The sequence below is a fragment of the Equus przewalskii genome, chromosome 2, assembly GCF_037783145.1.
Source record: "Equus przewalskii isolate Varuska chromosome 2, EquPr2, whole genome shotgun sequence".
Lineage (NCBI taxonomy): Eukaryota > Metazoa > Chordata > Mammalia > Perissodactyla > Equidae > Equus > Equus przewalskii.
In genome coordinates this window covers 31,318,536-31,342,340 of record NC_091832.1, presented here as the reverse complement: position 1 = coordinate 31,342,340, position 23,805 = coordinate 31,318,536, and the positions used below count along the sequence as shown (strand labels likewise).

General features: G+C 52.4%; 2 protein-coding genes and 1 long non-coding RNA gene across 5 annotated transcripts in view; 1 reads left to right on the top strand and 2 right to left on the bottom strand.

Moving 5' to 3' along the window:
• TCEA3 (transcription elongation factor A3) overlaps nucleotides 1–19,550 on the bottom strand; it is a 32,250-nt gene extending 12,700 nt beyond the window's left edge. Inside the window, exons 1-7 of the mRNA XM_070598278.1 lie at nucleotides 19,191–19,550; nucleotides 14,232–14,294; nucleotides 13,331–13,436; nucleotides 12,718–12,859; nucleotides 8,012–8,074; nucleotides 222–385; nucleotides 17–72 (exon numbers count right to left, since the gene is read on the bottom strand). Of these exons, the coding sequence (XP_070454379.1) occupies nucleotides 17–72; nucleotides 222–385; nucleotides 8,012–8,074; nucleotides 12,718–12,859; nucleotides 13,331–13,436; nucleotides 14,232–14,294; nucleotides 19,191–19,259 (663 nt within the window). The 5' untranslated portion in view covers nucleotides 19,260–19,550. The remainder of the gene's footprint in view (nucleotides 1–16; nucleotides 73–221; nucleotides 386–8,011; nucleotides 8,075–12,717; nucleotides 12,860–13,330; nucleotides 13,437–14,231; nucleotides 14,295–19,190) is intronic.
• LOC139080045 (uncharacterized) lies at nucleotides 17,263–20,124 on the top strand. The gene is made up of 3 exons (XR_011534175.1): nucleotides 17,263–17,372; nucleotides 17,937–17,978; nucleotides 20,001–20,124. It is a non-coding gene; the product is annotated as an uncharacterized lncRNA (long non-coding RNA).
• Nucleotides 20,125–22,288: 2,164 nt separating this feature from the next.
• Nucleotides 22,289–23,805, bottom strand: part of ASAP3 (ArfGAP with SH3 domain, ankyrin repeat and PH domain 3) — a 44,457-nt gene continuing 42,940 nt past the window's right edge. For all 3 annotated transcript variants that reach the window (XM_070598203.1, XM_070598196.1, XM_070598204.1), the window contains one exon: nucleotides 22,289–23,652. The gene's annotated coding sequence lies outside the window, so the exon portion shown is untranslated. The remainder of the gene's footprint in view (nucleotides 23,653–23,805) is intronic.

The following is a 23,805-nucleotide window of genomic DNA, read 5'->3' as shown; positions in this document are numbered from 1 at the left end:
ACAACTCAAGGATATGATCTTCAATTTCTGATGCCATCTTGTCACAGTTGACTCCATAGTCCTTGTAATCATCTGAAAGAGATTCGGCAAACAGAGACATGACCTTGGCAGTGAAGCCTGCTTGTACCGGGCACTGCAGCACTCCCACTGCTGAGCAAGACCGCAGCTCCTCTGCCCTTGGGAAGCCCTTCCCTCCCCACCCCTGACCCAGGCCCTCTCACCCTCCGCCTTCAGGGCCGCTGAGAGCATCTCCACACACTTGTCCCGGACAGAATCCCCCGTGAGATAGCAAGGCGCCAGGAGGCAGACGGAGGGGGCAAAGGTGGGGCTCGAGGGGCTGCTGGGTGTTCTGGGGGTCTCCGCTTTTGATTTGCTGCTGTTTGATCTGAGGATGACAATCAGTAATGGTCATTTTGACATTAAGCGAATAAAGCATTTATTGAGCACCATTCTAGATGCTTCTATGGATGATCTCCTTTAAGCCTCATAACAAACCTGTGAGGTAGGTACTATTTGAGACACCTGACATGGATCATCTCATTTAATCCTCATAACAACCCCATGAGGTTGACACTATTCTTACCCTCATTTTAGAGTTGCGTTTTAAAGTGAATTTTAGAGAAAGATACATGTAAAATACTTTGACTCAGGTCACACCTCTGGAAACGAGTAGAAGCAGAAGTGAAACCCAGGTGGCTGAGCTGCGATACCAGGCCCTTAACCAACCACCACACCCTGCTGGTTATAGAACAGGGAAACGACGACGCCAGTAACCAGATGACAGTCCCTTCATCATGCACCGCGCTAGCTGCTCTCTCCCCAGGCTCTCCCTGAACCATTCATTTGCTCATTCAATAAATATTGATGGGCACCTGTTCTCCAGGTACTTTGCTAAAGACAAGGGAGAAAGCAGACAGGTGAGAAAAGCTCCCTCTCTCAAGGACGTCACAGTCTGGTGGGCAGTGAATTTATCACCATTCAAACGATTACCACCATTACGGAATGGGGAGCGGGCTCTTGCCATGTCCAGGCACTGTGCCACACTTCAGCAGCTTTTTCTAATTTAATCCTACAGCAGTTCTCGGAGGGAGAGGCTCTCCTTGTCCCCATTTCCAGCTGAGGGAACAGAGAGTTACACTGCTGAGATCTGCTTAAAGTTCCCCTGCTAAGATCCAAACCCAGGTCTGTCTGATTCCAACGCCTATGCTCTTAATTCCTATGAAACACTTCCTAAGAATAATCCCATTTTGGTTTTGGCTTAAAAAACCACAAATATACATATGCATAGATGCACAGATGACTGCAAGGATAACCACGTGTCTTGGCTTGGGCCGCCAGAACATAGACTTAAACAACAGAAACTTAGTTCTCATACTTCTAGACACTCACAGGTCCAAGATCAAGGTGGTGGGCAATTTGGTTTCTGGTGGGAGCTCTCTTCCGGGCTTGCAGACGGCCACGTTCTTGAGAGCAAGCGAGCTCTCAGGTGTCTCTTCTTCTAAGGACACTAATCCTATCAGATCAGGGCTCCACTCTTATGACCGCATTTAACCTTAATTTCTTCCATAAAGGCCCTGTCTCCAAATACAGTCACATTGGGGTTTGGGGCTGCAACACATGAACTTGCGGGGGGGGGGGGGGAGTCACAAACATTCGGACCACAACACCACGTTCATAATAATTCTCTCTCCAAGATGGGATTATAGGAGATTTAAATCTTTTTCTTTTGCTTATACATATTTTCTAAATCTTCTATGAAGAATATATCAACTTGTATAATGAGAAACTCTTTTCTTGTTTTTTGTTTTTTAACACTGACGAGCATGAGTGGTCATTCGGTGTTGATGGCTCAGACAGGCTTCCTGTCCTCCTGTTCTCAAGGAAGTGCCAGCAAAAGGTAGAAGCAACCCAAGTATCCATTGAGAGATGAATGGATAAACAAAACGTGGTATATAATACAGTGGAATATTATTCAGCCATTAAAAGGAATGAAATTCCGAAACATGCTACAACATGTATGGACTTTGAAGACATTATAAGTGAAATAAGCCAGATACAAAAGGACAAAAACTGTACAATTCTACTTATATGAAGTACGTACAGTAGTCAGATTCATAGACAGAAAGCAGAATGGCAGCTGCCAGGGGCTGGGGAGAGGGGAACGGAGTTAGTGTTTAATGGGGACAGAATTTCAGTTTGGATGATGAAGGACTTCTGGAGATGGGTGGTGGTGACCGTTGTACAACAATGTGAATGTCCTTAATACTACTCCTTAATACTACTGAACTGTGCACTTAAAAATGGCTAAAGTGGGTAAATTTTATGTTACATCTATTTTACCGCAATAGAAAAATCTATATAATAAGTGTAATGAATGAGAGCAGCCATCAAACCTGAAATATGCAATGACAACTAATCTGTTTTATATATTTGGTAAATCTTAATCCATTTGAAATGATAAAATATCTTTTTTCTCAGACTGAAAAAAAAAGATTAAAATGGAAAACTTTGTTATTTGTATTTGACCACAATAAAAAAAGTAAAAAAAAAAGAATGAAGTACTGATGCATGCAACCACAAAAAATCGGGTCAAGGCTCAGACTCCAACTGGCGGTGGTCCCTTTCAGGTCCTCATGAAGAGAGTGCTGGGCGATGTCACAAGAGGCGTCGTCCTCCCGCATCCCGAGGCGGCCCATGCCAACAAGCATCACGATGCCAGGGCTTAAGAAAGGTCAAACAGGTCACACACTACAGTGCAATTCAGTCCAAGAAATTCAGCAAGGGATGGGGAGTAGGAGTTGCGCACTAGAGGAGCGGGCATTCTTGGCAGAAATGCCTGGAAGCGTGGAAGTCCATGGTTTGTATGTGCAATGTTGGGGGGCTCAGGGCAGCTGGAGCGTGAGCGTGAGGGAGCTGGAGAGAGAGGATGTGGACAGACTCTGGGGCTTGTGAAGGATGGTAATAACAAAGGCCACCACTCACTGTTTGCTATGCGTTCCTCTCTCTAACCCTGAGACTCACACATGACTAGCCCCATTTTACAGATGAGGGGATGGAGCCCTGGGAAGTGAAGTGACTTTGTGAGAGTCTCACACCTCCCTCCCTTCCAGAGCTGCCTCTGCACTACTCTTGGGGACAGGGCCCAGTACTCAAGATGTCACTGCCTTCATCTCTTGGCTGTTCCCCAGTCTCATCTTTCAGTAACCCATCAGGATCTGCCAGCCAACCCTCATGCCTCCTAGGAAAAACCGACTCATCGGAGCTGAAGAAATGAGGGTCCTTCCTTCACTCCAGGGTCTTCCCACACTGAGCCCTCGTGGAAGGGCCCAAAAGGCTGACGCATTTCCTAACTCCAGGGGGCACCATTCGCATTGTCACCTGTGTACCCCTTGGAGTTGCACAGTGGACAACCTGGGCAGCCACACCAGGCAGCTCTGGAGCTATGGTTGTAGAGGACGCTGGGCTTCTGACAGTCTTTCAGCCCCAAGGAATTGTGTCTGAGAGTGAAGCTGACTGAAGAGCCCAGGCTTCTCAATGCTACAAACCTGAGGTTATAAGAGAATCCCATTCAACAGCCCCCCGAGCACCCCTCAGTGTGGATTCTGCCAGTGACCTCTTTGTCCTCCAACCCCTGCTGTTTCACCTGACCTTGGATGCCCTCTCTCACCACAGATACCCTTGGACTGCCGGGATTCTTGTGTTCTCTGGAGCTCTGAGGCTCCTCAAAGCTGTCTCAGTGCTGCCACGGGGGCGGGAGGGGGGCGGGGGTGGTCTGGGGAGGGAAGGCTCTCATAAGGTTGACATTTTGAATCCCCAAAAACTCATCCAGAGGGATTCCCTAGCTTTTATTTAATTGTTAATGCAGTTTGAACCTTACTGTTCTAGATGAACTTACCCTGGATTCTACCCAACCCTGACAACTGGGTGGCCTGGCAGCCAGGGCACAGGGACAGCGAAGCTGAGCTCCAACCAACTCTCCCTGGAGTCAGATTTCAGCGGGAGGGAAAGCTGGGGTGAGAGGCTGGGATGGTATAAACTCTGATCTAAGGGGCTGCCTGCGACCAGAACCAACGTCTCTGCACAGCCCGTCCCTGCCCCAGGCTCTCAGCCACAACAGCCACAACAGCCCAGAAGCTGCTCGCCCTGCATCCTCTTGCCCCCTTACCGTCAATTTCCTTTTCAAAAACTCACAGCTGATCCCAGCATTCTCCTGCTTCTGACCTGCTAATGGCTTCCAGCTGTTTTCAGCATAAACTCCAACTTCTCACATGGCCTTCCAGCCCCTGCACATCTGGCCCTGCCTCGCCCCTGACCTCATCTCACGCCAAGTCCCCTAGGGCAGGGTTCACTGAAGCCCCCTCCCCCTCGCTGCTCCTGTCTGTTCCTCAAACACCCCAGTCACTCCCGGCATAGTGCCTTTGTGCTGGCTGGTCCCTCCTCCCGGAAGGCTCGTTCTCCTCCAGATTCCCCTGTGACGGGTGCTTTCCTGCCAGGCAGGCCTCGGCTCCAATACCACATCCTCAGGGAGGCCTTCCCTGACCACCCGGCCAAGTGCACTGTTCCTGCTTGTAACTCTCTAGCACGTGACCTGATTTCTTTCATTCATAGCACTGATCCAAGTCTATAATTAACTTGTTTATGTGTTTATAAACATTGTCTGCCTCCATCTCCAGATTACAGCTTCCAGCGTATAGGGACCCCGTTGGCTTCCGGCACCTGCAACAGTTCTAGGTGGGCACCTGATGACTCCTCGTTGAATGAATGAATACAGGATGAGTTGAGGGAGCTGGCCACAAAGAGGTGAAAGGCACGTCCAGGGGGTCTAGGCAGAGCTGAATTGGGCAGGGGACAGGTCCTCTTTGGAAGACCAGTGGCTCCATTCCCTGAGTTTAAGAGAAGGATCTCCCTCTGAGCCAGCATCTGTCAACTCCCATGACCTGGGCCATCCCATCTCCCACACCTGGGATGGAGTCCCAGATTCTTCCAGGCACCGCCCCTCACTGACCCGTGGGCCCCATCACCACACTCTCAAGGTCTAGGACCCAGCTGTGGGGAACCACCAGGGGGAGCTTGGAGCAAGCTGCTAGGAAGGAGTCATAATAACAAACAACAACGAGAACTGGTCCTTTGGGGAATGCCTACCCTGAGGTGGCATATTAATTAAGAACCCAGGCTCCAGAGCCAAACTCCCAGGTTTAAAGCCTGACGCCACCACCTTGTAGCTATGTGACCTTAGGAAAGTTCCTTAACCTATAGCTGCCTCAGTTTTCTCATGTGTAAGATGGGGATAACCATAGTACCCATCTTATAGAGTTGTTGAGAAATTGAAGCACCTAAGAGAATTCCAGTAACGAAGGATTAGGAAACTTACAGAGATTACCACGTTAAGTGCGAGTATTGTTACCAAGCACTAGGCATTTATTGAGCACTCACACGGGTTACAAACAGTGCTAAGCATTTCATTACCTCATTGGAGCCCCACAGTGACCTTGAGAGGAGGTCATAATTATACCCACCTTCCAGATCAACAGACTGAGGCTCAGAGAGTTGAACTTACTTGTTCAAGGTTATCGAACTTGCAAATGGCAGAGTCAGACCACAAGCGTAGGTCCGCCTGCCTCCCAAATTCTTTTCAACACATCTCACCGCGTCTCTAAAAGGCAGAGGGTTTTCCAGAGTCCCCTTATGCGGCCTAGGCTAGGCTGCTTGCTTCATTTTCCCCCCACCTCCTTGGCAGGGCACTCCTAGTCCGGGTCCCTCCTCCTGGCTAGGAGCTGGCTGGCTGGCTGGCTGGCTGGCTGGCTGGCTGGAATTCGTGTCTGGGTGGCATATCCGGCAGCCATGCTCATTCTGCTTTCAATGCACACGATTGGGAACTGTGCCAAACTGCAGAGAGGGCATCACTGGAGTGGGGGCGGGGGTCTGGATTGATCAACAGCTTCCTTCTGTTCCCTGAATGTGCCAGCGCCAGCACCAGCCTGTGGTCTGACACCGCCAAGCCCTCAGAAGACGCTCCCGCCCCAGGTCAGAGCAGAAGCACCTGGAGGCTCGCTGCTCCTGCGCGCCACCTCGAGGGCATTTCGGTTACTGCACCGCCAAGCAAGCATAACTGCTCGGTGAGAAAAAAAAGTGCACCAATTCGGACAGCTGGGTCCTAAGGGCAGCTGATAAAAGCAGCCTTCTTCCCTGTCACAGGGATGCCCCTCATGGTCTGCTCCCCGGGACTCCAGCTACAGTTCCCAGAGCACCAAGCTCGCTCATCCTGCCACACGTCTGCACGCGTATTCCCTCTGTCCTCTCTTGGCTTGTCTACCGGCAAACTCCTATTCAGCTTTCAGTGCTCAGCACACACTCTCTTCCATGAAATCTCCTGTGACTTCTCAAGTCATACTGAGACACTCTTCCTATGTTCCCATTGTTTTACAGCTTCAAAAAACAAGCATTTTCACTTCTGCTTCTACACTAGTGGTTAGCTGTACCAAGGAAGAGATCTGAGTCTAAAATCTCTGCCTGGCCTTAGGGGTCACAAACTGGCTAGCTACAAATGTGCTTTGTTTGCTCTACTGTGTCTCAGAAAAATAGGAATGTGCTGCCAACATTTAAAGTTGGGAGTGTCCTCTGACAATCTAAATGTCCAGCTTTCCTTAAAAAATTGGAAGACGTGGAGCGCTGGACTTTGGTTTCTACAAAGCAACAAGCCGCTGGGGCTGGGGAGTGGGCGCCCCCTTCAGACGGGCAGGTGCTCTCCAGTTTGCCATGGTCTCCTCTAGTCACCCAGTGTGTGCACAAGCCCTTGACCCCCGGAGGACGTTGAGTTTGCAAGGTGTTGAACAAATGTGCTCACTGAATGAATGCATGGGTGGATGGATGCATGCATGCATGCATGCATGGAAGAGAAAGATGAAATAATAGAGAAGCAGAGAGTGCAGGAGCCAGTCCGGGTAGGGGATAAGGTGAATTTACAGGACTTGCTTCTGTCCCTTTGGGTGGCCCACCCCCAATACTGACCCAGCAGGAAATGGCACAACTGCTGGAAAGACAAACATATTCTGCTCGACTGAGCTTCAGAAAGAGAATGCATTATGGGATGGAGCCAGGAGACGTCAAGGCCACAGTCAAAGTCAGGAGAGGAGCCTGGAGGTATAAATCCTTACACAAATGTCGAATGTTTTCATTACAGCATCAAACCCAGAAATGGATTAGTGGTCAGTGTTTCATTTTGGGACAGAACGATCCTTTGTTATGCAGGGCTGTCCTTCACATCCCAGGACATTCAGCGTCTCTGGCCACTGCCTTCCAAATGCTGTGGCGCTCCTCCCTCACTCCCACTGCAGACTAAATGTCTGTGTCCTCCCCAAATGGAAGCCCTAACTCCCAGTGTGATAGGACCTGGAGGCGGGGCCTTTGAGAAGTAATCAGGTCAGGATGAGGTCACGAGGAGGGGGGCCGGTGATGGGATTAATGTCCTTATAAGAAGAGGAAGAGAGACTGGAGTGCTCCCTCTCTCTGTCTCTCCCTCTCTCTCTCCCGTGCAGACACAGAGAGAAGGCAGCTGTCTGCAAGCCAGGAAGAAAGCTTTCACCAGGAACTGAATTGACTGGAACCTTGATCTTGGACTCTCCAGCCTCCAGAACTGTGAGAAAGAAACATCTGTCGTTTAAGCCACCCAGTCTATGATATTTTGCTATAGCGGTCCAAGCTGACCAAAATAACCCCCAAGTCATAGTGACAACCGAAAATACCTCCACAAATTTCTAAATGAACCTCATTGAGAACCACTGGTCTAGAACCAGGACGACACTGGAGCCTCCATTCCTGGGCCTTACTCATGACACACGCGGCTAATCGACCAGAGAACTCACAGTCTTACTGTGTGGGTCTAGGACTCAGAGGCAACATGATGTATGAGGTTTCCTCCTCTCCTCTGCCTTGGGCTTCCTCCGTTAAAGCAGAGAGAGGGACACACATGGAACAGGACTTTGGGGATGGAGAAGTCCATGGCTTCCTTTACCTTTCCATCGACGGCCTTTTTGGAGAGGAGGTGGCCGAAGACTTGGAGTCCACAGAGTCTCTCCTGAAAGAAGAGAAATTGGAGATGAGACTCTCTCGTAGGCCAGCATCAGCACTGATCTACAGAGTTCAGAGGCTGGGGAGAAAGCATCCCGGAGCCAGGCCTGCTGGAGTGAGGATGGTGGAGCCTACCTGGACCACAGCTGCCCGGGAGAGGAAGCTCCAGGCAGTGCTGGCTGGCCACCCTCACCTGCCCTCCATCCAGTGAAGCAGTACAAGGAAGGAAACCTAATACGCACCAGATACATTACATGTGCTACGTCATGTACTACTGGTTATTAATGACATTCTCAGCAGGCCCCTCTCCTCCTTGCTATCTGGCAGGCTTTGGCTAGTGGGGCCCACGGAGATTAGAATTCCTAGGATTGCCTATTCTCATGAGGACCTGGAGAAGACTGGCTTCAGTCACCCTCACAGGCACCTTAGGAGGAAGAGAGGAGAAGCACGTAGGCCTTGAAGATAGAAGAGCTGGGTTAAAAGAGCAAGTGAAAAAACAGGGTACAAAATTAGATGCGTGCAGGGACCGGCCCGGTAGCGCAGCGGTTAAGTTCACACGTTCCGATTCTCGGTGGCCCGGGGTTCACCGGTTCGGATCCCGGGTGCAGACATGGCACCGCTTGGCATGCCATGCTGTGGTAGGCGTCCCACATATAAAGTAGAGGAAGATGGGGACAGACGTTAGCTCAGGGCCAGCCTTCCTCAGCAAAAAAGAGGAGGACTGGCAGTAGTTAGCTCAGGGCTAATCTTCCTCAAAAAAACCCAAAAAACAAAAAAACAAAATTAGATGTGTGCTGTGCCTACAGTCATGCAAGAAAACCAATGCCTAGATCGAAAGAAAATACACCCAAATGCTAACCATGGTTATATTACAGCAATGGGATTACAAGTGAAATGTTTCCCCCCATTTTCCAAAATGCACGTAGCTCCATTCTTTTTATGATACAGAATGCATTTTTCTTTTATCAGTTTTACAAAATTAATCTGTTTGTAAATTGTTAATTCCCACTCCCCACCTCAGTTACCAGCTCTCCTTTTAATTCCAGTGCATGTGTCACCTGCTAACACACTAGAGAATTTGCTTATTTATTATATGTATTGTCTGACCACTCCCCATGTAAATTCTGCAAGAGCAGAGTTCGGCGGGTTTTGTTCGGTGGGTTTTGTTCGTTGTGGTGGACGCTGTCTGTGCCACACCCATGTTCCCTCGGCACTCACTCTCCCAGCGCTGGGACCCAAGGGCTTCCTTCTACAAGCTCCCTTGGGCCTCTGCACTGGAAGTGCTGGGGAGTTAATGACCCCAGGAGCAGCCCTCAACCAGACACGTGGGAACTGGCGGATCAATACCCCGGCTGCCTTGTCCCTCACGTGGGCCACCTTGAGGTGTGTTCTCCACTGTTCCCCAGTAGGATTTAAGCCCTGGTCACCCACAGCAGTAACCTGCTCACGAACACACCGCGTGCTGGCTTCCTTCCCTTCCGTGTCTCACTTCCTCACTCCTCTGTACATTTTCTGAAATCACGTCCCAAATAAACCCCTTGCACTTGACTCCATGTGTCAGGGTCTGCTTCTGGGGAACCTGATCTAATACATTCACTGATGTATCCCAAGCAAGCAGAATGATGCCTGGCTCAGAGGAGCTGCTCTGTAAAAAGTTGTTGCCAACTGCTGTGAAGTCGAAAAGTACAGAAATATAAAAACTTAAAAAGTGGAAAAAGAAACCTCTTGAGGTAACCGCTATGCGTTTAATGTCTTTCCTTCCAGATCTTTTCCTACATGCACACAAACATATATAACACTTATAATTTAAAAAGAGAGGCACCGGGGGCTGGCCCTGTGGCACAGCAGTTAAGTGTGCATGTTCTGCTTCTCGGCAGCCCGGGGTTCAGTGGCTCGGATCCCGGGTGCAGACATGGCACCGCTTGGCAAAAGACATGCTGTGGCAGGCATCTCACGTATAAAGTAGAGGAAGATGGGCATGGATGTTAGCTCAGGGCCAGTCTTCCTCAGCAAAAAGAGGAGGATTGGCAGTAGCTAGCTCAGGGCTAATCTTCCTAAAGAAAAAAAAAGAGAGGCAATGACATGAGTTGTTATCCCACCCTGCCCCTGGGCAGGTCATCAATTCCCTCACCTGTCAAGCGGGGAGAAGCTGACCTACACCTCGGGGCTGCCTGGGAAGAAGACATTACATCATTTACAACCCTACAGCAGTTCCCAGCAGAACGAAGTCCTCCAGGCTCCATAATCCCAGGCATCTGATTTCCTGTTTTCCAGCTTGTGCGATGCTCCTGCATGGATTTCTAGCTCCCACCTCATCCTCTCCGTGGTCTGGGAGACAGTGGGTGAGGCAGCTTCAGGGGCTGGCCTTAATTATCCTGCGGACCAGACCCATCCAGCTCCAGACTTTCACCCCGGCTTAAACACACGGGGAGGCCGCAGAGGGGGAGAGAGGAAGAGAGACCCTCCTCCACATCCCGCTGCAATCCCACACCAGGCCCTGGGTGCTCCTCTGTCGGGTTCCTCCCCGAGTGCCCCATGGGGATGGCAGGTGCAGGCCAGAGCGGAAAGCCAGAATTCGTGCAGTGAGAGGAAGAAGGGAAGACAGGACCCTCTACCCCGAGACTCAGCCTTTTCTGGCCCTTCCTCATTGCTTTTCTTTTTAGAACAAACCAGAAATATTCCACAGTTACTGAAAATGATCATTATGAAAAATATTCAGGAACATGAAAAACTGCTTAGAATACAACAAGAAGATAAACAAACAGGGACGTAATCGTTTGTACGCTCTGCCTGTAGGAACGGAAAAATTACGTGCGTAAGTAGATCAGGACTGGGAGGGAAGAGGAAAATAAAAGCTGTTTCATTTGTTGGAAGTGGTATACTGAGGACAAATACTTTTCATTTTTATGTCAAATTTCAATAATGTGGTTATAGTGTTTATATAATAAATAACGATAGTGAATTATTAAGAAAACTAAAAAGAAAGGAAGTTCCCTAACTGAGCTGAAATGGGACCCCTGCCGACTCGATCCTCCCAGAAAGGTGGGGAGACAATGTCACGACTCTGCTCAGCCACAGTGACAGCTGCACTTCATAGCTTCACAGCTGTGGGCGGTGAGCTGGCATCAAGAATTCCACATCCCAGGAAAATGGTTTTAGCGTGCAGGACTATTCTGTGCATCGCAGGATACGGAGCATCCTCTCTGCTCTAAGTTATTTTTACAGCGAAAAATGGGAGTAGTGTGGTGGGGGTGCACTTCCCTCCTGGTCAAGAATCACTCCTCCGACAGCGTGTTTTCTGCAGAACACTTATTTTACAGGATTATAATAAGCATTCATTTAAAAAGGAAAAAATGTTTCAGAAACACCTGCAGTGGGGCCGGCCTGGTGGTGCAGTGGTTAACTGCGCGTGTTCCGCTTGGGCGGCCCAGGGTTCACCGGTTCGAATCCTGGGCGCGGAAATGGCACCACTCATCAGGCCATGCTGAGGCAGCGTCCCACATGCCACAACTAGAAGGACCCACAACTAAAATATACAACTATGTACTGGGGGTATTTGGGGAGAAAAAGCAGACAAAAGAAAAGAAAAAAAGATAAAAATGCTGATGTATCACAGATGGTATTGTCCATACTATCTCGTATTATCTAGTACCATCAGATACTGTTCAGTTTTATCTCATACCACTTCCTTATCTATTAGATGAACAAGACTCCCCCCGCCCCGCCAAGAAGTTAAGTGATTTGTCTAGTCACATAGGGAGTAGGTAGGATTTATTTTTATATGCATAAAGGTTGTTATCTACCATGATGGATAAGACATTTGGGCCCTGGAAAGCCATGCAATTTTGGGGACCCTGGTTGGGGTGGGCAAGAGAGAACGGGCACGAAGTTGAGACAAACAACCGCTCTATTTGTCTCAGCAGAGGTCTGGGGTCTGACAGATGAAGACTGGAATCTCACTCTGTCACATAATGGCCGTGTGATCTTGGGAAAGCCCTGGCTCTCAACCTTCAGCTCCCTCATCGCTGACAAAGGTGGAATGTCAGCTGTTACTAGGAAACAACGCTGATGGTGCCAACGACCCCTGATGGGTAACTTACGTCTAGACAGGAAGCGCTATGAGCGAACTATAAATAACTAGCAGAAAACCAAAGCTTCTGAGGCTGCCCCGAGTGCCGTGAATCTTGCAACTGGTCCTCGCCCTTGCTGGGATCCTGGAAGCTTTGTCGCCGGGACTGTTATAGCATCTGGGCCATGGGGCTTCTAAGTCAGGGGGTTCCCATCCATTGCAGTCTCATTCCCTGCAGCTGGGCTGTCATCTGCCTGGGTCAGAGAATAGCTCTGGACACGGTGCCGGCCCCTGTGAGGACTCTGGCTGATGAGAAACACCTGAGGCTGCCCTGCTGGCACAGCACATCTTTGTCTCCTGTCCCTGCCTCCTTCTCGGTGACGCCAGTGCCAAGGAGGCCTTCTGGGGTCTTGTGAGTCTGTCTGGTTGAGCCAAAGAAGACTCCCAGAGGGGGCCCCCTAGGAGATAACAATAACCACCTCCTGGGGGGGGGTGAGGATTAAGCGAAGTTATATGCACAGAGCTGCTGGCAGAGGACGTGACAAGTGTTGGCCCCTTTCTCTCCATCCCAGAAAAAATACCTGTCTTTGGGCTCTTCCCGTTTTTTCCTTGGTGGAGAAAGGCCTGCTTCTGGCTTCCAATCGGAACAGTCAATCGCTTTTTCCTTCTTCTTTGCTTTTTCTCTTTCCTCTCCTCTTTCTCCTTTGGGGGGTCCGGGGGAGTCTGAAAACAAAAGGGTGGCATTGTTCCTCAACTCAGCTTTGTCTCAGCAGGACCCAGCACGGCTTTGGGGAGGAAAAAGCAAAGGGCAGGGTCAGGGACAGCCACACACACAAATATAAATTTATACACAAGATGCATATACAATCTGCACATATGGTGCAAATCCACACTCACACAGAGGACAGAAAGACATGTGCACACACCTAGGCACATACTTGTACAAATGTGTATATACAGACGTGCTACACATACAAGCACACAAGCACACAGAGATCGTGCCTAGGCACATGTACACAAAACTCACACGTCTACAAATCTTGCACTTGCGTACACAAACATGGACTCCCCACCTGAGGCCATCTGTCATTTGTTAAGTCACTCAACAGACATACGCTGAGTGCCTGCCAGGCATAGTTTCAACCCAGATACAGGGAGGAAAACATGGCCCAAGTCGACCTCCCCCCATCTCACCCAGCAGCCGCTTCCAGTTTTTGATGAGGACTTTGGCCAAGGACACCACCTCCTTGTCTGAGCAGTGCTTGCGGACCCCATTAACGGCAACTCCAATCCTGGTCGTCTGCAAAGCGAGAGGGTTAGGAGCTGGCCTGGGAATGGACACACGGAACGGGCTGCCCCCACTGGCAGGACCTGCCCCGGCTCAACCACCCCTTCCCCCAGCCTCAGCCTCTCCAGAGCCCCAGCTCTGACCTGTGGCTGAGGTAATTAACCTGATCCTATAACTGGGGCCCTGACCTGTGCCCTCACTGAGGTCCAGTGCCCAAGGAAGGCCCAGCCCCCTGCACTGAGGGATAACTGCGGCTTTGGAGAAAAGCTGAGGTGATGGTGGTGGGTTTGGCTGGTGACGAGGACCCCGCCCCATCCCCCACCCCCTGGTGTCTCTGAGCTCGAGTTTCAGCTCCAGACACAGCTCTGGCTACAGCTTGGGCCTGTGCCAATTTTTTCAATTTTTTTTTTCTGGGCCAAGAGCTTCTGGTAATGTTTGGGGGCTACATGGGCAACACAGGGCGGGATCTAAAAATGGGGGCCTTTCCCTCTCCGTGGATCACTGGCCTCTTGGATTCCACAGGCCCAGGGCCTTGAGAATTGAGATTTTTGAGGACAGCAAATCAGTCTTTCTCTCAGAGCCAGAGGGTCCCCTTCGAAGGTACCCCGCTCCCATGCAGATGCCTCAGGCCCCACCCTCAGAGCGCCTCAAGGTCTCCCCCTCCCACCGACCCTCCCCTCAGAAATTCCTCCCAGGTCCCACTCTTGGAGGTCTCCCTCCCTCACCCCCAGAGTCTTTCCCTTCCCCAGGTCTCCCCGCCCCCCACCCGCCAGGCACTGCCCCCAGGGCTTCCCACCCCCACCTCACCTGGAGTAGCTGGATGGACATCTGACAGCTGTTCAGCTTCTTCAGAAGATCGAGGGCCCCTTCCTGTGGAAGGCCACAAGGTGAGGACCAAGGGCGGTGGGTTCCGCCCCAGGCCCCTCTCTGACCACTGTGTGGTCTTGGTGGGAGAGAGGCGGGCAGGAGGCATGGGAGAGACTGTTCCAGCTGCAGGATATGGGCAGACAAGTGGTCGAAGGACAGGCAAGGGACAGAGAGGGAGAGAGGAGGAAAAGATTCTGCCCCAGACCAGCTCCCTAACTTCATCTCCCACCACCCTGCTGGGTCCAAGTCCCTCTGAGCCAGTGTCCAGCCCTGAGCCCTCCGGGTGGTTCAGCTGTTCTTTCTACTAGGCATGCTCTCCCCTTCCCCATCTTCTCTAAAATTAATCACTTCACAGTTTATTGTTATCGCTTTTGTGTCTGTATCCTCCTCCCCTCACTTCCCAAGTGGGAGTTTCTACAGGGTGAGGATGGCGGCTTCTTTTTTTTTTTTACAGCTTTATTGAGGCATAATTGACCAATAATAAACTGCCCATATGGAGGCTGGAATTTGATGAGCCTTGACATCCGCATACACCCATAAAACCATCACCAAAATCAAGATAAGAATATAGCCATCATCCTCAAAAGCTTCCTTGTGCCTCTCTCTAATACACCCCTCTTGCACCTCAACCCCAGGCCCAGGCCCCCACCGTTCTGCTTTCTGACACTAGAGAGGAGCTTGCGTTTCTAAGGATTTTCTGTACTGTAACGGACTCTCTTTTGTCTGGCTTCTTTCACTCAGCATGAATTATTTTGAGATTCATCCACGTTGCTGCATAGATCAATAGCTCCTTTTTATTGCCGAGTAGTATTCCTTTGCATGGATATACCATACTTTGTTTATGCATTCATCTGTTGACAGGATTTGTGGGCAGTTTCCAGTTTGGGGCTATTACAGATGAAGCTGCTAGGAAGATTCACGTACAGTCTTTGTGTGGACATATACTTTCATTTCTCTCGCATAAGGAGGACTGTTTTAATCTCTGAGGCCTCGGGGTTCAGCACACAGCCCAGGGGTCCCTCAGTGAATGAATAAAGCAGAAAGCAGAAGGCGGGAGGGGAGAGCAGGGGTGGGGGGGGTGGTTCAGAAAGGGGACTCAGATGTGAAAATCTGCTGGCTGCCAGGCCCCGAACAACCTCTGACTCATTTCAGCCTTGTCGTTTCTCCCACCCGCTTCCTAGAAGCCAACCACAGTCTCCTGTCCTGAGATCAGTTTCCTGGGGAGCACGAGCCGACCGTGCCCTGTATGCCCCTTGCCATGGCCCCACTGTGGGGTTCCAGCTGCCAACCCCGGCCCTGCCAAGCTTCCTGGACCATGTCCCAAGATCTGCCCTCTGTCAGTCCTCAGCCTCCCTTAGCTTGGGCTCACAGTGTGTTTTCAAAAGTGTGACCTGTGTGCATGTACACTTAAGGGCATGACTCTGTGTGTGCCAGTAATTAAAGGCTTACTATATGCTGGGCAGTGTGCTAAGTATTTTACCTACATTATCTTGTTTAACTCTCACAACGACCACCCTATGAGCTAGGTATGACTATTAGGGTGCCGTTTTTTTTTTTTTTTTTCCACACAGAATTATCACCCCATTTTCACAGAAGAGGAATCCAAGAAACAAAGAGGTTAAATCATTTGCCCAAAGTTACAGGAACTGAGCTGGGATTCAAACTCAGGCCTTTTGGGCTGGAACCACTATACAAACTGTGTAGGTATGAACATAGATCTGTGTCCCGTCAAGGAATATCAACATGGCTAAGTGCAGTGGTATGTTGCTCAATGTTTAATAATTCTCAAGGGGGAAAAACCTCTGATCTGTAGTGTTTGCCAATTTCTATGGTGTAAATACTGCTCCCATGGCCAATTTCAAGCAACCAACCAGCTGGCCCCAAAGGAGGTGCTGGGAAGAGATGGGCAGTAGCACACCATTATATAGTATTTCCACCATATCGATGCAATAGATGTAAATCACCTCTAGACCATAGGTGACAGTGAAATGTAGAAAAATAATTGGGAAGTGATGATTTTGGAGTATTTATTACCGTTATTTTTAATATAATTTATTTAATTGTAAGCACATACTTTAGTTTTTAAAACAATGGTTGTATTTAACAACCGGCTTGCAAAATTCCTAAAAATTTAACAATCGGTGTTAAGCCAGTTCCAGCTCACCACTGGGCGTGTGTCTCTGTATGTCACACTATATAACTGGGTGGAGGAAGATTGGCAAGGGATGTTAGCTCAGGGCCAATCATCCTCACCTCACCAAAAAAAAAAGAATTTGTATATAACTGGGTCATGCTGGAGAATAGCCCTGAGCCCTCGTTGTAGCTAGGCTCACAAAGCCATGTGCAAGTGTTGCCAGGTGTGTCTCTCTGCATGCACGTATGGGATGTGTAGCTGATGGTATTTCTGGTCCGGGGTGGAGCTGTATGTAGTGGCTGGAAGCCCAATGGGTCTATTTGTCTTTGTGGGATGATGCCTGTGTTATAACTTCTGAATGCGTAAGTGTGGCTGTTGGCTAAGTCTGTAGCTTTGCCTGGCTGGGTGTAGCTGTGTTGTGTGCAGGCGTGCAGTCGTCCTTGCGTGTCTTTCTGTAAATATAATGGTCAGTGTGTCTGTCATGTCAGAGTCAGTAGCCACGTCTCATATGCAGTTATACTCATAGCTGTGTGTTTAACTTCTGTGTGTGGCTGCGTGTGTGTAGCTGTTTGTTGTGTGTAATTACATGTGCGTGTAGCTGCGATTGCTGGTGGTGGGTACGTTTGAAGCTGTTTCAGTGGGTGCACACTCACAGCCTCTGACAAAGCCCTAAGGGCTGGGACTTCTGTAACAGGCAGTAAACCCTCCGCCTGAGCTGCAACGTGGAGGATCATCTTGTTCCAGGAAGTGTGTCCTCCTCCCCTCACCACCACTGGGCGGGCCCACTTTCACTCCCAGAGTAGGCCCCACCTCTCGGCCACGGGCCCAGAGCTCTCCGTGCCCACCCAGATGCTGCCAAGAGCCCAGGCGCAGACGTGGCTGCACACTGGCTCTGTGTGGCCGCGACACGGCGGCCAGACTTGCATCTTTCCTGGAGAGACCTCTGGGTACTTCCACAAGAACCCATCTCAAAAGGACACCATGTCCTCCTCCCATTTCACAGATGAGGAAATCGAGGCCCAGAGAGGGAAAGTAGAGTGGTGGGCATAGGGGCATAAAAGGAGGGAGAGGAGGCCAGGGCAGGCCCCTTCTTCCTCAGCCAGAGCTCTGCTGGGAACTGAGCCGCATGTCTCAGGTCTCCTAAACTCCCCAGCCTCCCACCCCTCCCAGTCTCCCCCCCTCCCCCAGAGGCCCAGAATCTGCTGGCCCAAAAGTGGGGTCAGCAAGGCGCAGGGCTGGGATAACCTGTCCACTTGGGTGGAACTTAGCTCACAAGACCTGGGCGGGCTCTGCCGCCCCCAGTTGGGAAAGTGTCCCCATGAGGTGAGGCTCAGTTTTGCTGATTTTGGAAGGTCCTGGAATGAGGGCGGGTGGCACCTTAGAGTGTGAGAGTGAGAAGCTTCCAGCATGGCAGGTTTCTGTGCAAATACCGAGCCATCCTCTAACTGAGCACCAGTCAGAGTGCTACCAAGGGGTTTTCAAACCCATCTCACTTCTTTCCCCCTCACCAGCGTCGACCACCACGTCCAGTGCCACTCCTTCCTAGGAGGCAGGTAAGCTCCCCTCCTCCTCACAGAGGAAGAAACTGAGGCTTTGGCCTTTACACAGGCACCAACTCCTCACCGCCCATGTCTGCTCTAGGGCTCCCTGACGCTCCACGACTCCAGCCACTCTTCCCTCTTCTCTGCTCTAAAACCTCCCTTAGGGTCCATCCCTTTTCCAAGTTTCCAGGGTCACAGAATGTGCTGGAAACGCAGGTTCTGCTCCAGCACGTGGCTATGGATGGTGAGAGGAGGAGAGCCCTTTGGGCTACCACCACCCCCCCGCCCCCCGCTCTCTTCCCTCCCGGGGTGTGCCCACCCTCCCTGACCCAAGGCCAAGTTTGCTCTGGCTAGGCACCCAGGCGGCCGCCGACCGGAGGCAAAGATCATGGGGAGGATAAACATTAACTTCAAGTCGCCCTGCGCTCGGAGTTCCCGGCACTGAGTGCCCAGGGACCCGCAGGTAGGACCGCCAGTCCCTACTCCCCCCATCCTCCGGGGCCCAGTCCCCGCACCGCCCAGGCCTGTAGCCCGCCCCCTGCCCCCGCCCGCGGGCCCCGAAGGCGGGCGCTGCGGCGGCCCCGCACCTGTTCGGCCCCCGCCCGCCGGGCCCCACCCCGCGGCCCAGCAAAGGGAAAGTTGCAAACAGCACCGCTCCTGCTGGCGCCCCAGCTGTGGGGTCGTAAGATCCGCGGCCCTTCGCCCCTCTCCCCTAGATCCGTTCCCGGGCTGCGAGATAGACGCTGCACAGCACCCCTCATCAGCTCAAGTTTCTCTGCCCCTTCCCAGGCCGCCCAGGATTTTGTTCCCCCCGTCGCCCCTCCCCCCGCCCGCCGTCGCCGCCGCTCCCCGGGCTTTGCACACAGCTAGTCCCGGGACGCCGAAAGTCCTTTTCCAGGTCCCGGTCTCTTCACTTGCTTTCCCAGGCCCTGCACAAGCCACCCAGCGGTCCCCGAACTCTACAAGTCCAGAGGGACGTGCACCCAGAGGGTCTTCGGGGCCCGCACGATCCCCTCGGCGCCCCGGGCCATGCACACGCCCACCCCGAGGTGCCCAGCAGTCCCCAAGGGGCGCTGAGCCCTGCACCCGCCGCGCCTCCCTCGGGCCCCTGAGTCCTGCACGCGCCTCCCGGGCGCCGGGCCAGCACGCGCCCCCGGGACTCGCCGGCTCGCACGCGCCGCGCCTCCGGGGGCGGGGGCTGTGGCCCGAACTCTGCACCCTCACCGTGTTCTTCCTGGCCACCATCTTCTCTAGCTTTTTGGCGATCCTCAGCAGCTCCTCCTCCTGGCCCATGGTGGCCCGCGACGCCCGGCGGGGCGCGGGGCACGGGGGCAGCAGCTCGGCCTCGGGGGCAGGAGGCGCAGAGGCGGAGGGCGCGCAACCCGCGCGGGCCCCAAACACACACGACACACACGCCTGGCGGGGGCGGGGCCCTCCCCCCACACCCCCCTCGGCCGGCCGGCCTCCGAACGTGGGGGAGGGGTGGCTGCGCTAAATATAGACTTCAAGGACTTGCTCGGGCAAAGATTGCCCGCGCCGGCCAGTCGGGCCTCCCGAGAGGGACGAGGCTGCGAGAGAGGGCCCTGCACCTCGGGCCCTTCCTGGGGGGCCGGGGGCTGACGGAGATTTGGGGAGGAGGGCTCTCTGGCGAGTGGGGAGGCCGTCGTCCCGGGACAGGGGAGGCTGTCGCTGCGCGGAGGGAGCCTGAGGGCGCCCCGGGGGCTGCGGGGAGAGTTCTGGGCTCCCGCGTCTCTGCTCGCGGCAGCTCAAAGCGGCAGATCGAGCTCCGCGCTTCTGCCCCGGTGGAGGCAACTTGGCGCGCTGGGATCGCATTTTTGTGCGCGATCATTAAATCGAACTCGGCCCTACTCTGTGCTCCCGCGTAGATCCAGGCCCTCTGTTGCCGTTTATTTGGTTCCTTACAGTGAAGTTCTGCGTTTCTACCAAGTCCCAGTGCTGCCGTCCGAGTAGTGAGGGCTGGGGAGACTTTGAGAAATACTGACCCCGGGACGTGGGCACCCTTTATTTATTCAGGGTCCAACCGCTGCCTTCCCAGTGGGATCGGGTCTGGAAGGGTCCATCTTGGGCGGAGGGAAGGAAACAGAATTGTGCCCCCACAGCTACACACACATCTCTGTACCCGTGGAAGGACCTTACAAGCGTCCCCAGCGGACCCAGGAAGGGTCCTAAACAAGTGAGTTTAATTGACAGAAAATAATCTTTCGGGGGGTGGAGGGAGTGTGCTTAGGGACCTAGAGGCGAGGCGGGAACACTGGTCCACAGTGTGTGCAGGGCGGGAGCTGGGGGTGGGGCGTACAGTGAAATCTCCAGACCGTCCTGAGGGAACCTTGGAGAACCCCATCCCAGCCCGGGCCACAGAGACAGCGCCGGTGTGGACCCATCTGGCTTCTAACTGCTGCTGTGGGACCTGGGAGGAAAGGAGGAAGGGGTGGGTCTTTTCATTCATTCAACGAATATGTATTGAGTGTCCAGGCAACGAACAAGGCAGACCCAGTCCCAGCAAGCTTGAGATTCGGTCTATGAGCAAGAGAAACTCTAAACGAATTTGGACACGATCAATTCTGTATTATCACAACTGGGGTGAGGGTCGGGAAGAAGGGGGGGATACGTTAAGGACACGTTTGAGGGGACCTGTGTCAGTTAGGGTGTCATCTCCTCTGAAGAAACGAAGTGTAAACTTTGGGCCCGAGTGCAAGGTGGGAGTTGAGGGGAGGGAGGGAGTGTTCACGTGAGAGAGGAAGTAACATTCGTTCAGTCGACATATATTTACTGAGCACCTACTATGTGCCAGGCAGTTCTAGCCCTGAGCATCCAGGAAGGAACAAAATGCTCCTGGAGTTGCAGCAAAGCTTAGGGATGGGACAGTGCTTGGCTGTCAGGAAACCGGTGTGGCTGCAGCACCCAGATGAGAGGAGGGTGGGGAGAGGCGGGGTCTGACCACGCAAAGTATTATCGGCCACTTTGAGGAGGTTAGGCTTTAACGGTTTGGGGTGTGAGGAGGTCTCCTGCCAACCCTGTTACAAGTCCCTCTGGGTTGAAGGGACAGCTGTCAGCAGTTAGTTAGAACTGCCTTTAAAAAAACAAACAAAAAAACATGTGACATCAAAAGAACCCGATGCCCACATCATCAGGGCTGGAAGGACACTATGAAAACATCTAGTGCAACCCTCTCGTCGCACAGATGGGAAGACTGAGGCTCAGAGAGGCCCAGGGTCACACTGCTCAACCATACCAGACACGGTTGGTACCCACCACATCCCTTCTGCCTGCTGTCCTCCCTGGAGGCCTCCAGCGGGCAATTCCTGGACACTCCTCGGACAGCTCCCCACATCTGAGGGCTCCAGGGCAGGCTGGAGGCGCTTGGGAATTGACACCCCCAGGAAGGACCCCTCAACCAAGGAGAGACCAGAGGTGGTGGTAAACATGCCAATCTCTTCACTCTCAGTGGGATAACTTGAAGGCATGTTCTAATCAGTATAGTCTCTCAAAGGTCCCCAACAAGATAAGCAGCCCTAGTGGCACCGGGTGGTAGCCCCTCATGGATACACTGTTGCTTTTTGACCTTCTCTTTCACTTCCCCACCCCCTCATTATGTTTCCTGGGATCATCTCTCAAATAATAAACTACTTGCCTCCAAATCCTGTCTCAGCGGAAATCAAAATGAGACAGGGACGGTGGCAGAGCTAAAACACGTCTCCAGACTCCTCATCCAGTGCTCTTTCCTCCACACCAGAGTTTCTCAACCTCTGCACTATTAACATTTTGGACTGGCTAATTCATTGCTGTGAGGGGCAGAGCTGTGTACTGTAGGATGTTTAGCAGCATCCCTGACCTCTAGCAACTAGATGCCAGTAGCACCTTCCAGTTGGGAGCAATCAAAAATGTCTCCGAGGGGCCGGCCCGGTGGCGCAGCAGTTAAGTTCACACGTTCTGCTTTGGCGGCCTGGGGTTTGCCGGTTCTGACCCCCGGGTGCGGACATGGCACTGCTTGGCAAGCCATGCTGTGGCAGACCTCCCACATATAAAGTGGAGGAAGATGGACATGGATGTTAGCTCAGGGCCAGTCTTCCTTAGCAAAAAGAGGAGAATTGGCAGCAGATGTTAGCTCAGTGCTAATCTTCCTCAAAAAAAAAAAAAAGTCTCTGCATTGCCAAATGTCCCCTGGGACAAAATCGCTGGTGGTCGCAAACCACTGCACTTCACCAGCTGCCTCCCTTACTGAGTCCCGAGAAAATTCCCAGCCCTAAGATTCCCTCCCCTTCCCTGTTACTCTTCCGATCACATAAATGAAACCAGTGGAATTTACTCAAAAAAATCTTTTATTAGAGAGGAGTGAAATAACAAGTCTGAGGCAAACAAAATCAGACACTGAGGGCTCAGAAGACAACCCTGTTCCTGTGGGAACACAGACCAGCCAGGTCTCCAGAGTAAACAGCCCAGCCTCCTGGGACAGACTGCTGCGTTGGCCATTGGCACCCTCTGGCGTCCCGTCTGGCCAGGGCCATCCCTGCCAGGGCCCAGCGCCCAGTGCCCGTAAGGCTGAGGTGTTAGAGACTGAGGATGGCCTGGGTGTATATGTTTTTGATGATGGGGCTGGAAGCCATGGTGGGATTTCTGGCCCTGGCAAGCAGAACCTTCCAGTCTGTGCCCTCCCATTTCTGTCACTCTGCTTTCTCCTTTCTGGGCCCATTCCTCCCCCGAGACTGAAAGGCTCCTGAGCTGACCGAGAGAAAGAGCAGAGAAGTGAGGATCAACGATCCTGGACCATTCCTCTCCTTCCTGCTACATCAAGGCGAGTGGGCACATTCGGGTGAGTCCTACTCTACCTCCTGACTGGGGAATGTAGCAGAGGTCCCCCGGAAGGCTGTGCTGACCCTCCAAGGGGTGATATTTAGAATATTTATGTAACAGCCAGGATAGCATGGGCATTGACCTGCTAGAATGGACACAGGCCACAGACAGCTGCAGGGTCACACAGGTGTAAACCAGCTGATGGTCAGTCTGCCCCTGAGCCCAGCCCCTGGAACCTAGCCCTGCCCACTCCCAAGCCCAACCTTTGGGACCAGCTTCCCAGCAAGGGACCACCTCTGCAGGACTCTTCTTCTATTCATGTGGCATCTGGAACTCAGTAAAGGAATACTAGACTAATAATGGCTGAGAAGACAGTCCCTCGTCTGGCAGAATCCCTGTCTGGACATGGAGAATGACGAAGCAGGCTGGTCCTACTCTTGCGGAGGCCCCAGACTGATGGAAGAAGCACAGTGCTGGTCTGATGAGGGACTGTGGGTTTGGCAGCTGCAGCTAGCTCAGGAGTACTCAGATCCAGCCATACAGCCCCCTGGCCTCTGGCAGGGAATGAGATAGAGGGGAAAGAACCACCATCAGCCCTAACCTGGCAGGGCGCAGTGTCCTCGGCAGGGGCACGGGCCCATGGCAGAGAGGAAGGCCAGCCACAGAAGCACAAGGAACAGAGGAAGCAAGACCTAAGGGAGCGAACACCTCAGCTTTCCAGTCATGCGGCTCAAGTCCTAGCTCTGAATGTTGGGGTCCAGCATAGGGGTGGTCCAGGCACACAACGGCCGGCAAGGAGCTAGTCTTGCAAAAGCTGCACAGAACTTGCTGGGAGAACCCCAGTCCTCGAGCCCTCCCCTTCCGTGAAGCCAACCTGAGGAGAGAGGGATGAAAATGGACATTTACTAAGCACCTACTGAGTCCCAGCTGTTTGTCTCCCTCAGTTTCACAACTGCCCTTTTGTGGGTGGACGAAATTATCCCCATTTTACAGGCGATGAAACTGAGGCTGGAGGCAGCGAAGCCAC